Source organism: Oncorhynchus keta, unplaced genomic scaffold, assembly GCF_023373465.1.
Source record: "Oncorhynchus keta strain PuntledgeMale-10-30-2019 unplaced genomic scaffold, Oket_V2 Un_contig_3943_pilon_pilon, whole genome shotgun sequence".
In the NCBI taxonomy this organism is placed as follows: Eukaryota; Metazoa; Chordata; class Actinopteri; order Salmoniformes; family Salmonidae; genus Oncorhynchus; species Oncorhynchus keta.
In genome coordinates, this window is record NW_026287518.1 from 189,356 (window position 1) to 207,500 (window position 18,145).

General features: G+C 44.5%; 1 protein-coding gene across 1 annotated transcript in view; it reads right to left on the reverse strand.

Annotated features, from left to right (window-relative positions):
• LOC118380966 (neuron navigator 3-like) overlaps positions 1 to 18,145 on the reverse strand; it is a 280,541-nt gene that overhangs the window by 84,154 nt on the left and 178,242 nt on the right. The window contains 4 exon segments of the mRNA XM_052508924.1: positions 1,353 to 1,472; positions 2,332 to 2,627; positions 2,630 to 2,735; positions 16,916 to 17,024. Coding sequence (XP_052364884.1) covers positions 1,353 to 1,472; positions 2,332 to 2,627; positions 2,630 to 2,735; positions 16,916 to 17,024 — 631 coding nt within the window.

Genomic DNA, 18,145 nt, shown 5'->3' on the forward strand with positions numbered 1-18,145 from the left:
CCCTTTCTCTATTTGATAAATAACAAGACATTTACTCTGCTCAGACCCTTTCTCTATTTGATAAATCAACAAGACATTTACTCTGCTCAGACCCTTTCTCTATTTGATAAATCAACAAGACAGACTGCTCAGACCCTTTCTCTATTTGATAAATCAACAAGACATTTACTCTGCTCAGACCCTTTCTCTATTTGATAAATCATCAAGACATTTACTCTGCTCAGACCCTTTCTCTATTTGATAAATCATCAAGACATTTACTCTGCTCAGACCCTTTCTCTATTTGATAAATCAACAAGACATTTACTCTGCTCAGACCCTTTCTCTATTTGATAAATCATCAAGACATTTACTCTGCTCAGACCCTTTCTCTTATTCTGTCCCTCCTGTTCGCCTCAGTCAAATAATGACAGTTTCCATTATAGTCGGAACCACAAATGCATAAAAAATAATGATAATAATAATAGAACAGATAGGAAATTAAACATACTATCAAACCAAAGATTTAATTAGAAGCTTTATTAGAACCGTGGAGTCTGATAATTGAATGAATGTGGGAGTCCACAGAGTAACCAGCAGAGTACTGCATCCAATTTACAGACATTTCTCAAACTTCCAAGGACACATTCATTTAAGTCTTCTCAGAATCCCTATATCCACGCTGTGACATCACCTCCTCACTTCTCTCCCCACTTCTATGATAGCATGTCATCAAATCACAGCTGGACAGAATTAAATCAATGACACATTTCTCTTTCGCCCGGTTTGCGACGGCAGCTTTCTCTCTGTCTGGGAGACTGGAGAGCGTGTCATTTCTGGCGAAGGGCATTCTCGTCTTACATTTGCATCTTGGTAATTTAGCAGACGCTCTTATCCAGAGCGACTTACATTCAGTGCATTCAACAACCACATATCACCGTCACTGCTAGTAAACCTTCCTTTAAAAAAAGCAGCTATCGCTAAAATCAGTGCTAATATGAAAAGCTATTAGAGAGAAACTGTGGACTTTGATCTGCAACGTACTATGTGGATACAGCAGGCTTTCGCTTCAGCCCAAGCAGTACCACAAACTGACTCAACTAATCCTATTCTTCAATCAAGAAACCACAGTTTCTCCCATTGGTTTCAATGCAGTCTATAGGGTTGGACAACTAGCTGTGGTCCAGAAACACAAGTAACGCTCCATGTTATGGTTTCCCAAAGGTACAGATCCAGGATCAGCTTCGCCTCCCCCAATCCTAGCCTTAATCGTTATTGGAGAAAATGCAATAATGATCCAAGATCATCAGCTAGGGGAAATTGCACCCTCCTCCAACAGTAACCCAAATAGTTGTGAGGAAGCCACGCCTTACCTGTCTGCGTCCCCGTGTACCTCCTTGACCACCCTCTGGGTGACCTCTAGCGCCGTGTTCAGGTCAGGGGCGCGACCGACGTTCCGTGAGTATAGGTGAAGACCACCGTCTGTAAGGTACCTACGAAGAAGAAACTACATCACTAAGCTGGGTTGTGTTTGCGACTGTGTGTATCGGGAGTGTGAGTGTGTGTGTGTATTGGGAGTGTGTGTGCGTGTGTGCATGCCCACGTGTGTGCGCACACATTTACAGGGTTGTAATCAGAGACGGCTGATAGGACATGAAAGCACATTAGGTTTAAGCTAATTAGGGTCATAATTCAGCTAATCCCTCTTCATCCTTAGGTGCTATACGTTTGGCCCCTACAGTAACTTAATCATAGTTAATGTGGATGGTTCGTTCGGGTGGTGTTCAATAAATCAATTTCATACATGAACAAATAGGATGGGAGAACTGATGCAGGTATGAGTTCCACATGGCACGCTCTTCCCTTTATAGTGCACTACTTTATACCAGAGCCCTATGAGACCTGGTCAAATGTAGTGCACTATATAGGGAATAACGTGCCATCTGGGACACAGATCATGTGGGTGTTGGGGAAGATCAGTGTCCACAGAGGAACGGCTAACACAGTGATGTACAATAGATCTGGGCTATTTCTTTCTCACTGAGCGATGTGTCAGCCAGCGCACTATTGAGAGTTGGTATGGAATGTACACGTATGGTGAATTCTCCGTCGCAGCTCAATAGCTGTGTGAAAGCCACAACTTCTTCGCCCCTCATATGTTCTCCTGTCTCACCATTCCATTTGGAAGAATCGCGAAAGCCTTGGCAATAACTGTGATTTTTTTCTTCAATAACAGGATTGACCCTGAATGTGTGTGTCTGGGGGTGTTGGGAAAAGCAGAAGACACATTTACCTTCTAATCAACGGACAATAAAGAATATATTCTATTCTGTCTATGGCATAGTCGCTTACCCACTGGTGATGTCATCTGTCCTGACGTTCTTCCCCAGGATGTCTCCGTCGCTCATGTACCCTGCCACGTCCATCTCCAGCATCCCCTCCGGCCCTCCTCCCTTCTCCCCCTGCTCGGCCCCTCTCGCCCCTGCCGTTGCTGCTCGCCTCAGGGGGGCACTGTACACAAACCGGGAGGAGTCCGAGTGACCGTACCGCCCAGTGGCGCCACCTGTGCTGGCACCCGTCCGAGGTGGTGGGACTGTGGTGTAGGTACTGGGCATAGAAGGGGCGTCGCCTGCTTGTAGGCGGGGCTTGGGGCTGATTGTCCGAGGCGCCAGGAGGTCATGGGGGCGGAGCGACTGGTAATACTCCGCCCGTTGACCTCTGTGGTCACTGTGCTGTCGAAGGTCGTCTCCAAGGTGCTGAAGAGGGCAGAGAGTTGGAGAGAGCAGAAAAGAGGGAGAGAGAGAGAGAGAGAGGAAAAGAGAGAGGAAAAGAGTGAGGGAGAGGGGGAAAGAGAGAGAGAGAGACATAGAGGAAAAGAGAGAGAGGAAAAGAGAGACATAGAGGAGAGAGGGGAGAGTGAGAAAGAGAGCGTGATTAGGAAAGTTTAGGGACAGATCAGCTCAGCCCCCTGGCACAGCCACAGAGAGGATTTGAGCAGAGAGATCAATACTTTCAGCTCTGCTGACACTTTACAAATATTCCCAATATTTCCACCAGGGTCAGCTCTGGGGTGAAGTGCAAAACTGATCCAAGATCAGCATCTAGGTTCAACTTCACCCCAAGGTGACAGGAGTTTAGTTTGGAGAGACCCTGTTGAATGACCATATGGTGAACCCATAGCCAGGTCAACACACAGACCCAAATGTCCAATCCCTAAAATATGTTCCTATTAGCATGTGCACTGTTGTATGAAGGATAAATTGCTCAGGCAGAAAGATTGGTAGTGTTGTTGCAACGAAGCAGTTTCCCTAAAATGGATGCCACTGCTAGCTCCACACACATCACCTACTGTATGTGTGTTTGTGTGTGAGTGTGTCCAGCCTGCTATCTCGTAGCCTGACCTTCCTAAAGTTATATTTCGTTCAGTGTTGTAAAGGAATAGTTCACTCAAAAACTATGCAAAACACATAATCACATTTATGCAAAACACAATCTCAGTTTTTGCTCGTTACTGAAAGTGCTCTATTGCACACACACACACACACACACACACACACACACACACACACACACACACACACACACACACACACACACACACACACACACACACACACACACACACACACACACACACACACACACACACACACACACACTGCTTGAGCTCTCTCTGGTGGAAAGATAACTACATTACACTCATGTCTGGAGGTCATCTCCATCATTGGTCTATAATCCACAAATATCAATGTCCTAAAATCTACACGTTCCAATACATTCCATCCTATTCACACTATGGGGGTTTATTTCTAATGATTTATAAAACAGGATATATAACTTGTTTTTAAAGAGATTCAAACTGTATCTAACAAGAGCCAAAGTAAAGATGCTGAGAGAAGCATAACAACAAGATGGATTGTGATGATCATTAGGGACAGATGACATCCATCTTAAACCACTGTCTAACACTGAGACTGATCCATCTCTAAACCACTGTCTAACACTGAGACCGATCCATCTCTAACTACTGACCTGAGACTGATCCATCTCTAACCCACTGTCTAGACTGAGACTGATCCATCTTAAACCACTGTCTAACACTGAGACTGATCCATCTCTAACCACTGTCTAACACTGAGACTGATCCATAAACCACTCTCTAAACTGACTGAGACTGATCCATCTCTAACTACTGTCTAACACTGAGACTGATCCATCTCTAACCACTGTCTAACACTGAGACTGATCCATCTCTAACCACTGTCTGACCGATCCATCTCTAACTACTGACCGAGACTGATCCATCTCTAACCACTGTCTATGAGACTGATCCATCTCTAACCACTGTCTAACACTGAGACTGATCCATCTCTAACCACTGTCTAACACTGAGACTGATCCATCTCTAACCACTGTCTGACACTGAGACTGATCCATCTCTAACCACTGTCTAACACTGAGACTGATCCATCTCTAAACCACTGTCTAACACTGAGACGGATCCATCTCTAACCACTGTCTAACACTGAGACTGATCCATCTTAAACCACTGTCTAACACTGAGACGGATCCATCTTAAAACACACTCCATCTAAACACTGAGACTGATCCATCTCTAACCACTGTCTAACACTGAGACTGATCCATCTCTAACCACTGTCTAACACTGAGACTGATCCATCTCTAACCACTGTCTAACACTGAGACTGATCCATCTCTAAACACTGTCTAACACTGAGACTGATCCATCTCTAACTACTGACTGAGACTGATCCATCTCTAACCCCTGTCTAACACTGAGACTGATCCATCTCTAACCACTGTCTAACACTGAGACTGATCCATCTCTAACCCTGTCTAACACTGAGACTGATCCATCTCTAACTACTGACTGAGACTGATCCATCTCTAACCCCTGTCTAACACTGAGACTGATCCATCTCTAACTACTGACTGAGACTGATCCATCTCTAACCCCTGTCTAACACTGAGACTGATCCATCTCTAACTACTGACTAACACTGAGACGATCCATCTTAAACCACTGTCTAACACTGAGACTGATCCATCTCTAACCACTGTCTAACACTGAGACGGATCCATCTCTAACCACTGACTAACACTGAGACTGATCCATCTCTAACCACACTGAGACTGATCCATCTCTAACCACTGTCTAACACTGAGACTGATCCATCTCTAACTACTGTCTAACACTGAGACTGATCCATCTTAAACCACTGTCTAACACTGAGACTGATCCATCTTCTAACACACTGATCCATCTCTAACACTGAGACTGATCCATCTTAAACCACTGTCTAACACTGAGACTGATCCATCTTAACCACTGTCTAACACTGAGACTGATCCATCTTAAACCACTGTCTAACACTGAGACTGATCCATCTCTAACCACTGTCTAACACTGAGACTGATCCATCTTAAACCACTGTCTAACACTGAGACTGATCCATCTCTAACCACTGTCTGAGACTGATCCATCTCTAACCACTGTCTAACACTGAGACTGATCCATCTCTAACCACTGTCTGAGACTGATCCATCTCTAACCACTGTCTGAGACTGATCCATCTCTAACCACTGACTGAGATTGATGGATCAGTCTCACCCACTCAAATATGAACACACACACACACACACACACACACACACACACACACACACACACACACACACACACACACACACACACACACACGTGTGTAACGTTACAGCAGTGTGTCTCTATGGAACAATATTTTTCAGCAGTATGTGGACAGAGAGAGAGATAGGGGGAAGTAATGTGTGTGTGTGTGTGTGTGTTTGGAGGAGAGAGGAGAGCTGTGACTGTAGTGTTCCAGACCTGGATGCCAGATCCTGATCAGGTATCCATTAGGTTTCCCCCATAGTGTTTGAGATAACCTGCTGTGGCGTGCCACTGAGCAGGTGTGTTTGATTATTTCTGTGCCAGTGCTGTGTGCAGGCAGGGTGGAAGCCCCATTGTCAGAGGGTCACCACTGCCCCTATGGTACATGCTGGTACCGCAGCTCCAATAATGTAGTCTGAAGCGATTCTCTAAAGCCCTGTTTACACTTGAGCTAACATGGGTCATGTGACCTGATCTTATCCACATCCTGATTGTGCCCACATTTTCAGAAATGTGTCTATACATGGTATTAAAAAGTGTCTCTTATCTGTCCATTGTCTACATTGTGATAAGATTCCCTGGTGGCTCCTTGCAGGCAAATTATTTCACAGCTATTCTTTCAAAATAATAAGTATTTATTTATTTTATGACACATTTGACCACCAATGGTGCCAGCTGTCAATGATTTTAGGATCAGGGTGAGACATGGCTTCACTGTCCTGATCCTTTATAAGACACAATGCATGTCTGACTACCTCCTGAAGTGACCTATATCAGTGTCTAGGTGGGGTCTGACTACTTCCTGAAGTGATCTATATCAGTGTCTACTGACTACTTCCTGAAGTGATCTATATCAGTGTCTAGGTGGGGTCTGACTACTCCTGAAGTGATCTATATCAGTGTCTAGGTGGGGTCTAACTTCACTGATCTATATCAGTGTCTAGTGGGGTCTGACTACCTCCTGAAGTGAATATCACAGGTGTCTGACTACTCCTGAAGTGATCTATATCAGTGTCTAGGTGGGGTCTGACTACTCCTGAAGTGATCTATATCAGTGTCTAGGTGGGGTCTGACTACTTCCTGAAGTGATCTATATCAGTGTCTAGATGGGGTCTGACTACCTCCTGAAGTGATCTATATCAGTGTCTAGATGGGGGACTACCTCCTGAAGTGATCTATATCAGTGTCTAGATGGGGTCTGATCCTGAAGTGATCTATATCAGTGTCTAGGTGGGGTCTGACTACACAGTGTCTAGATGGGTCCTGAAGTGATCTATATCAGTGTCTAGGTGGGGTCTGACTACTTCCTGAAGTGATCTATATCAGTGTCTAGGTGGGGTCTGACTACTTCCTGAAGTGATCTATATCAGTGTCTAGGTGGGGTCTGACTACCTGAAGTGATCTATATCAGTGTCTAGGTGGAGAGGCTGGTGGGGGATGGGGCCCAGGGCATGAATCAGTCCACACACAGTAGTAGGTGACAGATCCTCACAATGTATCTAATACACACACACACACACACACACACACACACACACACACACACACACACACACACACACACACACACACACGTGTGTAACGTTACAACAGTGTGTCTCTATGGAACAATATTTTTTCAGCAGTATGTGGACAGAGAGAGAGATAGGGGGAAGTAATGTGTGTGTGTGTGTGTGTGTGTTTGGAGGAGAGAGGAGAGCTGTGACTGTAGCGTTCCAGACCTGGTTGCCAGATCCTGATCAGGTATCCATTAGGTTTCCCCCATAGTGTTTGAGATAACCTGCTGTGGCGTGCCACTGAGCAGGTGTGTTTGATTATTTCTGTGCCAGTGCTGTGTGCAGGCAGGGTGTGGAAGCCCCATTGTCAGAGGGTCACCACTGCCCCCTATGGTACATGTTGGTACCGCAGCTCCAATAATGTAGTCTGAAGCGATTCTCTAAAGCCCTGTTTACACTTGGAGCTAACATGGGTCATGTGACCTGATCTTATCCACATCCTGATTGTGCCCACATTTTCAGAAATGTGTCTATACATGGTATTAAAAAGTGTCTCTTATCTGTCCATTGTCTACGCATTGTGATAAGATTCCCTGGTGGCTCCTTGCAGGCAAATTATTTCACAGCTATTCTTTCAAAATAATAAGTATTTATTTATTTTATGTGACATTAACCAATGGTGCCAGCTGTCAATGATTTTAGGATCAGGGTGATTTACATGGCTTCACTGTCCTGATCCATCTACAATCAATGCATGTCTGACTATGAAGTGACCTATATCAGTGTCTAGGTGGGGTCTGACTACTTCCTGAAGTGATCTATATCAGTGTCTAGGTGGGGTCTGACTACTTCCTGAAGTGATCTATATCAGTGTCAAGGTGGGGTCTGACTACTTCCTGAAGTGATCTATATCAGTGTCTAGGTGGGGTCTGACTACTTCCTGAAGTGATCTATATCAGTGTCTAGGTGGGGTCTGACTACCTCCTGAAGTGATCTATATCAGTTTCAAGGTGGGGTCTGACTACTTCCTGAAGTGATCTATATCAGTATGTAGGTGGGGTCTGACTACCTCCTGAAGTGATCTATATCAGTGTCTAGGTGGGGTCTGACTACTTCCTGAAGTGATCTATATCAGTGTCTAGTGGGGTCTGACTACTTCCTGAAGTGATCTATATCAGTGTCTAGATGGGGTCTGACTTCCTGAAGTGATCTATATCAGTGTCTAGATGGGGTCTGACTACCTCCTGAAGTGATCTATATCAGTGTCTAGGTGGGGTCTGACTACTTCCTGAAGTGATCTATATCAGTGTCTAGGTGGGGTCTGACTACCTCCTGAAGTGATCTATATCAGTGTCTAGGTGGGTCTGACTACTTCCTGAAGTGATCTATATCAGTGTCTAGGTGGGGTCTGACTACTTCCTGAAGTGATCTATATCAGTGTCTAGGTGGGGTCTGACTACTTCCTGAAGTGATCTATATCAGTGTCTAGTGGAGAGGCTGGCGGGGGATGGGGCCCAGGGCATGAATCAGTCCACACACAGTAGTAGGTGACAGATCCCTCACATTTCCATGTATCTAATACACACACACACACACACACACACACACACACACACACACACACACACACACACACACACACACACACACACACACACACACACACACACACACACACACACACACACACACACACACACACACACACACACACACACACTCCTGTCTCCTGGTACCCTGCGGCCTCCAGGAAGGTGGAAGACTGATATGGTGTCATCACGGAGGCTAACCCACAGTATGGGAGCGGCCCTCTTCCTCTCCAAACCCGGAAATCAATAGTCAGGATGAAACGGGGTGGAAACAGCACAGGAAGAATGGGGGAGGGGTCACAACCTTGATGTGTGTATCCACATTTACAGAGAATATTGCTTTCCCATCGTTGACCTGGAGTGCACTGGTTAAGGTAATATGAAGGACAGTCGAGTAATGATCCTGCCTGTCTGGAGTATGTACTACAAGCATTTCGCTACACTCGCATTAACATCTGCTAACCATGTGTATGTGACAAATAAAATTTGATTTGATTCATTCAATAGGTCTGCATTGGGCTGCCGCTGGTTGAAATGCATGGGGGTGTTGAGGTAGAGCTGTATGTGCGGTGGGCGCCCAGGTTGACAGGTGTTACAGATCAATTGGTTTCACCACTGATGGCGTGAAGGAAATGAGTTTAGCCTGTGCAAGTCTACGTCCCAAATGCACCCTATTCCCTACACAGTGCACAGGGCTCTGGTCAAAGTAGTGCACTACAGGGAACAGGGTGCCATTTGAGACACCGCCTAAGCCTGCATCTGTGAGAAATCACATGCTCTCCTCAGCACGGTGTATCTGCCCAGCAGATATCCAAACATCGTATAGCTGTGAATAATTGACTCTGCCTATAACGCTGTAAACACCAATTAAACAAACTAGACCGGGTAAAGCTTGTACATTTAAAATGTCATCCGAGGAGTCAGAATCCCATGGGACTAATACACAGCCACAGTGGAAAGGGATTTTTAGGGGCAATTGTTCTTTTCTTGCAATATGGGGAATTGCCCTTGAAGAGCACAGCATCTTTTCATATGCGGAAAACATATTTCTCTTCAAATGTCAATCAATACTATTTTTTTTTCATTCCGTCTGGGTGTAGGTTGGACAGGGAATCAAACATGGGCTTTGATCGATACAGATTATCTGTGGTGGTGTGGCAACATCTGGGTCTTGGAGGAGTGTGGAGGGTTTCTGTGAGGAATGTTAGTGTTGTGGTGTATGGCGCTCTGTTTCAAGAGTTCAATTACAAAGCGGGTGGGGGTCATGGGGCTGGGATTCACACGTTAGAATCAGCCATAGAGAACAACCAGTATATGAGTTAAAACAGAGAAACTACCACACAGAGAGGTCCTTTAAATGGGTTATAACAGAGAAACCACCACACAGAGAGGTCCTTTAAATGTTATAACAGAGAAACCACCATGTAGAGAGGTCCTTTACATTTCCATGCAGAGAGGTCCTTTACATCAGATTGATGACAAACACAGCCTCTCTATCAGCTGGACCAGATGGCCATGAAGTACGCATGGAAATGAAGCTCCAGTCAGAAAATAAAAATAAATCCCTCATATAAATAACGATCACACACTGTGGGCCGGTTCTTCATGCAGCAGTGATTCATTACAATGGAGGTGAAAAACCTTCGCCCTGATTACCTCTTCACGCCAATTTCTGTGTGTGAAAGACCTTTTAATGACTTGCCCATTCTCTAGTTACGAGCCACATTGGAATTCCTGTCTGATACCCTCACTCTATTTACACTCATATATACTGTAGCAGACAGACTGACAGGCGGGCAGACAGGCAGGCGGGCAGGCAGACAGACAGGCGGGCAGACAAACAGGCGGACAGACAGACAGGCAGACAGGTGGGCAGACAGACAGACAGACAGACAGGCGGGCAGACAGGCAGGCAGACAGGTGGGCAGGCAGACAGACAGGCGGGCAGACAAACAGGCGGACAGACAGACAGGCAGGCAGGCAGGCAGGCAGACAGGGAGGCGGGCAGACAGGTTTCTACATGGCTGATGTTGAGGGTTTGATAATCCTTCATGTTCCATGCTGGGTGTCCTCTCCTCATTACATCTCTAAGTGTCTCAATGGAATAACAGCAGTGGCCCCTGGGGGTCTAACTGGAGTCAATGTGCTAGAGAGTCAATGTGCTAGAGAGTCAATGTGCTAGAGAGTCAATGTGCTAGAGAGTCAATGTGCTAGAGAGTCAATGTGCTAGAGAAACAATGTGCTAGAGAGTCAATGTGCTAGAGAGTCAATGTGCTAGAGAGTCAATGTGCTAGAGAGTCAATGTGCTAGAGAGTCAATGTGCTAGAGAGTCAATGTGCTAGAGAAACAATGTGCTAGAGAGTCAATGTGCTAGAGAGTCAATGTGCTAGAGAGTCAATGTGCTAGAGAGTCAATGTGCTAGAGAAACAATGTGCTAGAGAGTCAATGTGCTAGAGAGTCAATGTGCTAGAGAGTCAATGTGCTAGAGAGTCAATGTGCTAGAGAGTCAATGTGCTAGAGTCAATGTGCTAGAGAGTCAATGTGCTAGAGAGTCAATGTGCTAGAGAGTCAATGTGCTAGAGAGTCAATGTGCTAGAGAGTCAATGTGCTAGAGAGTCAATGTGCTAGAGAGTCAATGTGCTAGAGTCAATGTGCTAGAGAGTCAATGTGCTAGAGAGTCAATGTGCTAGAGAGTCAATGTGCTAGAGAGTCAATGTGCTAGAGTCAATGTGCTAGAGAGTCAATGTGCTAGAGAGTCAATGTGCTAGAGAGTCAATGTGCTAGAGAGTCAATGTGCTAGAGAGTCAATGTGCTAGAGAGTCAATGTGCTAGAGAGTCAATGTGCTAGAGAGTCAATGTGCTAGAGAGTCAATGTGCTAGAGAGTCAATGTGCTAGAGAGTCAATGTGCTAGAGAAACAATGTGCTAGAGAGTCAATGTGCTAGAGAGTCAATGTGCTAGAGAGTCAATGTGCTAGAGAGTCAATGTGCTAGAGAGTCAATGTGCTAGAGAGTCAATGTGCTAGAGAGTCAATGTGCTAGAGAGTCAATGTGCTAGAGAGTCAATGTGCTAGAGAGTCAATGTGCTAGAGAGTCAATGTGCTAGAGAAACAATGTGCTAGAGAGTCAATGTGCTAGAGAGTCAATGTGCTAGAGAGTCAATGTGCTAGAGAGTCAATGTGCTAGAGAGTCAATGTGCTAGAGAGTCAATGTGCTAGAGAGTCAATGTGCTAGAGAGTCAATGTGCTAGAGTCAATGTGCTCAATGTGAGAAAGTCAATGTGCTAGAGAGTCAATGTGCTAGAGAGTCAATGTGCTAGAGAGTCAATGTGCTAGAGTCAATGTGCTAGAGAGTCAATGTGCTAGAGAGTCAATGTGCTAGAGAGTCAATGTGCTAGAGAGTCAATGTGCTAGAGAAACAATGTGCTAGAGTCAATGTGCTAGAGAAACAATGTGCTAGAGAGTCAATGTGCTAGAGAGTCAATGTGCTAGAGAGTAAATGTGCTTAGAGTCAATGTGCTAGAGAAACAATGTGAGAGTCAATGTGCTAGAGAGTCAATGTGCTAGAGAGTCAATGTGCTAGAGAGTCAATGTGCTAGAGAAACAATGTGCTATAGAGTCAATGTGCTAGAGAAACAATGTGCTAGAGAGTCAATGCTAGAGAGCTAGAGAAACAATGTGCTAGAGAGTCAATGTGCTTGAGAGTCAATGTGCTAGAGAGTCAATGTGCTAGAGAGTCAATGTGCTAGAGAGTCAATGTGCTAGAGAGTCAATGTGCTAGAGTCAATGTGCAATGTGCTAGAGAAACAATGTGCTAGAGAGTCAATGTGCTAGAGAAACAATGTGCTAGAGAGTCAATGTGCTTGAGAGTCAATGTGCTAGAGAAACAATGTGCTATAGAGTCAATGTGCTAGAGAAACAATGTGCTAGAGAGTCAATGTGCTTGAGAGTCAATGTGCTAGAGAGTCAATGTGCTAGAGAGTCAATGTGCTAGAGAGTCAATGTGCTAGAGAAACAATGTGCTAGAGAGTCAATGTGCTAGAGAGTCAATGTGCTAGAGAAACAATGTGCTAGAGAGTCAATGTGCTAGAGAGTCAATGTGCTAAAGTCAATGTGCTAGAGAGTCAATGTGCTAGAGAGTCAATGTGCTAGAGAAACAATGTGCTAGAGAGTCAATGTGCTAGAGAGTCAATGTGCTAGAGAAACAATGTGCTAGAGAGTCAATGTGCTTGAGAGTCAATGTGCTAGAGAAACAATGTGCTATAGAGTCAATGTGAGAGTCAATGTGCTAGAGAGTCAATGTGCTATAGAGTCAATGTGCTAGAGAAACAATGTGCTAGAGAGTCAATGTGCTTGAGAGTCAATGTGCTAGAGAAACAATGTGCTATAGAGTCAATGTGCTTGAGAGTCAATGTGCTTGAGAGTCAATGTGCTAGAGAGTCAATGTGCTATAGAGTCAATGTGCTAGAGAAACAATGTGCTATAGAGTCAATGTGCTAGAGAAACAATGTGCTATAGAGTCAATGTGCTTGAGAGTCAATGTGCTAGAGAGAGTCAATGTGCTATAGAGTCAATGTGCTAGATAAACAATGTGCTATAGAGTCAATGTGCTAGAGAAACAATGTGCTAGAGAGTCAATGTGCTAGAGAAACAATGTGCTAGAGAGTCAATGTGCTTGAGAGTCAATGTGCTAGAGAGTCAATGTGCTAGAGAGTCAATGTGCTAGAGAAACAATGTGCTATAGAGTCAATGTGCTAGAGTCAATGTGCTTGAAGTCAATGTGCAGTCAATGTGCTATAGAGTCAATGTGCTAGAGAAACAATGTGCTAGAGAAACAATGTGCTATAGAGTCAATGTGCTAGAGAAACAATGTGCTATAGAGTCAATGTGCTTGAGAGTCAATGTGCTAGAGAGTCAATGTGCTATAGTCAATGTGCTTGAGAGTCAATGTGCTTGAGAGTCAATGTGCTAGAGAAACAATGTGCTAGAGAAACAATGTGCTAGAGAGTCAATGTGCTTGAGAGTCAATGTGCTAGAGAAACAATGTGCTAGAGAGTCAATGTGCTAGAGAGTCAATGTGCTAGAAACAATGTGCTAGAGAGTCAATGTGCTAGAGAGTCAATGTGCTAGAGAAACAATGTGCTAGAGAGTCAATGTGCTAGAGAGTCAATGTGCTAGAGAAACAATGTGCTAGAGAGTCAATGTGCTAGAGAGTCAATGTGCTAGAGAAACAATGTGCTATAGAGTCAATGTGCTTGAGAGTCAATGTGCTATAGAGTCAATGTGCTATAGAGTCAATGTGCTAGAGAAACAATGTGCTAGAGAGTCAATGTGCTTGAGAGTCAATGTGCTAGAGAAACAATGTGCTATAGAGTCAATGTGCTTGAGAGTCAATGTGCTTGAGAGTCAATGTGCTAGAGAGTCAATGTGCTATAGAGTCAATGTGCTAGAGAAACAATGTGCTATAGAGTCAATGTGCTAGAGAAACAATGTGCTATAGAGTCAATGTGCTTGAGAGTCAATGTGCTAGAGCTAAACAATGTGCTAGATAAACAATGTGCTATAGAGTCAATGTGCTAGAGAAACAATGTGCTAGAAGTCAATGTGCTAGAGAAACAATGTGCTAGAGAGTCAATGTGCTTGAGAGTCAATGTGCTAGAGAGTCAATGTGCTAGAGAGTCAATGTGCTGCAATGTGCTAGAGAGTCAATGTGCTAGAGAAACAATGTGCTAGAGAGTCAATGTGCTAGAGAAACAATGTGCTAGAGAGTCAATGTGCTTGAGAGTCAATGTGCTAGAGAAACAATGTGCTAGAGAGTCAATGTGCTAGAGAAACAATGTGCTAGAGAGTCAATGTGCTAGAGAGTCAATGTGCTAGAGAGTCAATGTGCTAGAGAAACAATGTGCTAGAGAAACAATGTGCTAGAGAGTCAATCTTGAGAGTCAATGTGCTAGAGAAACAATGTGCTATAGAGTCAATGTGCTAGAGAAACAATGTGCTAGAGAGTCAATGTGCTAGAGAAACAATGTGCTAGAGAGTCAATGTGCTAGAGAAACAATGTGAGAGAGTCAATGTGCTTGAGAGTCAATGTGCTAGAGAAACAATGTGCTATAGAGTCAATGTGCTTGAGAGTCAATGTGCTAGAGAGTCAATGTGCTATAGAGTCAATGTGCTAGAGAAACAATGTGCTAGAGAGTCAATGTGCTTGAGAGTCAATGTGCTTGAGAGTCAATGTGCTAGAGAGTCAATGTGCTAGAGAGTCAATGTGCTTGAGAGTCAATGTGCTAGAGAGTCAATGTGCTAGAGAGTCAATGTGCTAGAGAGTCAATGTGCTTGAGAGTCAATGTGCTAGAGAGTCAATGTGCTAGAGAGTCAATGTGCTTGAGAGTTATGTGCTAGAGAAACAATGTGCTTGAGAGTCAATGTGCTAGAGAGTCAATGTGCTAGAGAAACAATGTGCTAGAGAGTCAATGTGCTAGAGAGTCAATGTGCTTGAGAGTCAATGTGCTTGAGAGTTATGTGCTAGAGAAACAATGGTGCTTTATTGATCAGTAGCGCCGCGCTCCTTTCTGGTGGCGGTGAGGGAACACACGCTGCCATCTGTCACGGCTGTTCCGCCGCCTTGTCACCATTTTCCCCACAAATGGGTCATAAATATCAGAATAATCCATTGGAGAAGAGAAGAGTACGGCCCAGAGAAGAGTACAGCCCAGAGAAGAGTACAGCCCAGAGAAGAGTACAGCCCAGAGAAGAGTACAGCCCAGAGAAGAGTACAGCCCAGAGAAGAGTACGGCCCAGAGAAGAGTACGGCCCAGAGAAGAGTACGGCCCAGAGAAGAGTACGGCCCAGAGAAGAGTACGGCCCAGAGAAGAGTACGGCCCAGAGAAGAGTACGGCCCAGAGAAGAGTACAGCCCAGAGAAGAGTACAGCCCAGAGAAGAGTACAGCCCAGAGAAGAGTACAGCCCAGAGAAGAGTACAGCCCAGAGAAGAGTACAGCCCAGAGAAGAGTACAGCCCAGAGAAGAGTACAGCCCAGAGAAGAGTACAGCCCAGAGAAGAGTACAGCCCAGAGAAGAGTACAGCCCAGAGAAGAGTACAGCCCAGAGAAGAGTACAGCCCAGAGAAGAGTACAGCCCAGAGAAGAGTACAGCCCAGAGAAGAGTACAGCCCAGAGAAGAGTACAGCCCAGAGAAGAGTACAGCCCAGAGAAGAGTACAGCCCAGAGAAGAGTACAGCCCAGAGAAGAGTACAGCCCAGAGAAGAGTACAGCCCAGAGAAGAGTACAGCCCAGAGAAGAGTACAGCCCAGAGAAGAGTACAGCCCAGAGAAGAGTACAGCCCAGAGAAGAGTACGGCCCAGAGAAGAGTACGGCCCAGAGAAGAGTACGGCCCAGAGAAGAGTACGGCCCAGAGAAGAGTACAGCCCAGAGAAGAGTACGGCCCAGAGAAGAGTACAGCCCAGAGAAGAGTACAGCCCAGAGAAGAGTACAGCCCAGAGAAGAGTACAGCCCAGAGAAGAGTACAGCCCAGAGAAGAGTACAGCCCAGAGAAGAGTACAGCCCAGAGAAGAGTACAGCCCAGAGCCATGACAAAAACCCATGATCATTATTATGACTCGCCGGAGATCAGCCAAGACATTCCTTTAATGCCAACAGGCTGCTGTTGTGACGGACCAGACATGATAGGTTGTGGATTTCTGTCCCCCTCAAACACCATCAAAGTGTGCCAGTAGCGTGTAAGTACTTGATTAGAATATCTAGGAAATATCAAGATAGGGTAATTGGGGGAAAATCATAAAGAGCTTTGAGACTTCTGAAATACGGTATCTGTCTTTTATATTCTGATCCAATCAGAATATTTAATCTGAAAATAGAATGCCAGACTGTTTAAAACCCTGAAAACATCAGGAATCCTAAATAATAACTGACCATTGTTTTAGTTGAGGACCTGATATAATTATAATCATATCAACTTTAGATTGAGGAACTGCAGAGAATGAAAAACATGTAATTGTACGAGGTCAACAATTTCAATTCCAGTCAATTCAGAAAGTAAACCAAATCAAATTCCAATTCAACATTGTTGTAATTGAAAGCATTGAAAACAATTGGAATTTCAGTGTACTTCCTGAATTGTCTTGAATTGAAATGGAATTGACCCCCAACCCTGAGTCCCACAGTGGACGTTCCCGAGCCCCTTGCTCACCTGTGACTGATCTGCGTCCCCCGCAGACTGGACATGGTCTCCTCCAGGTTCTGCCGTAGGTCAGCAATGTTCTTCACTGTCCGCATGCGTCTCGTCTCGGGGTCTTCCCCTGTAATGCACAGAGAAGGGGTTTATGAGAGATGTTGGGCTCTGTGGTAAAGTTTCCCTTAAGTAAAGATCTAGGATCAGCTTCCTCTGTCCCGATTCTAACCTTAACCATTAGTGGGAGAAAAAGCAAAACTGACCAAACATCAGCGTCTAGGGGCAACTTCATGTTACACCAGATGTGGGCTCCTGTAACATTCTGTTTCCTCAAGACGCGTCATACATCAGCATCACCAACATCACCATGACAACGCGCTCTGACGGGTAGCATGGAGTACGCATTCAAGATGCTGTGCCGACAGTTTGAACCCGTCTCAGCTGTCAGGGTGGAATTGTCAACGAAACATGTTTTTAGTGGAAAAAGGACATTTCTGCAGTCCTGCCATTTTCAACACGAACATAGAAACCCCGCTGCCATGACACTGCATTCTCATTCTGGAAGCTACAACATATATTTCGCCTCAACAGCTAAATCTCAGATAGTCTTTCAATCTTAGTCAGTCCCATCGAAATGCATTTCATCTCAGTCCAGGACCTTTCCCTTGATTCCAGGTCAGCTCCGACTGTAACATCTTCATGTTTTATATACTTACAATAGTTATATATAAGACTAATTCACAGTGAAGTGCCTGTTGCAGTACATTGAGCCCATTCTACTGAAGTATATTAAACACATTCTACTGCAGTATATTAAACCCATTCTACTGAAGTATATTAAACCCATTCTACTGAAGTATATAAAACCCATTCTATTGCAGTACATTATTCTATTGCAGTAAAGCCCATTCTACTGAAGTATATTAAACCCATTCTACTGAAGTATATTAAACACATTCTTGCAGTATATTACATTCTACTAAGTAGCAGTAGATAAAACCCATTCTATTGAAGTATATTAAACCCATTCTACTGCAGTACATTAAACCCATTCTATTGCAGTACATTAAGCCCATTCTATTGCAGTACATTAAGCCCATTCTATTGCAGTACATTAAGCCCATTCTATTGCAGTACAGCCCATTCTATTGCCTGTACATTCTAAAGGGTAGCTACTAATAAGCAGTAGAGTGCTACAACGCTTGTAGTTTGCGTTCCAAATGGCATCCTATTCCCTACATAGTGCAC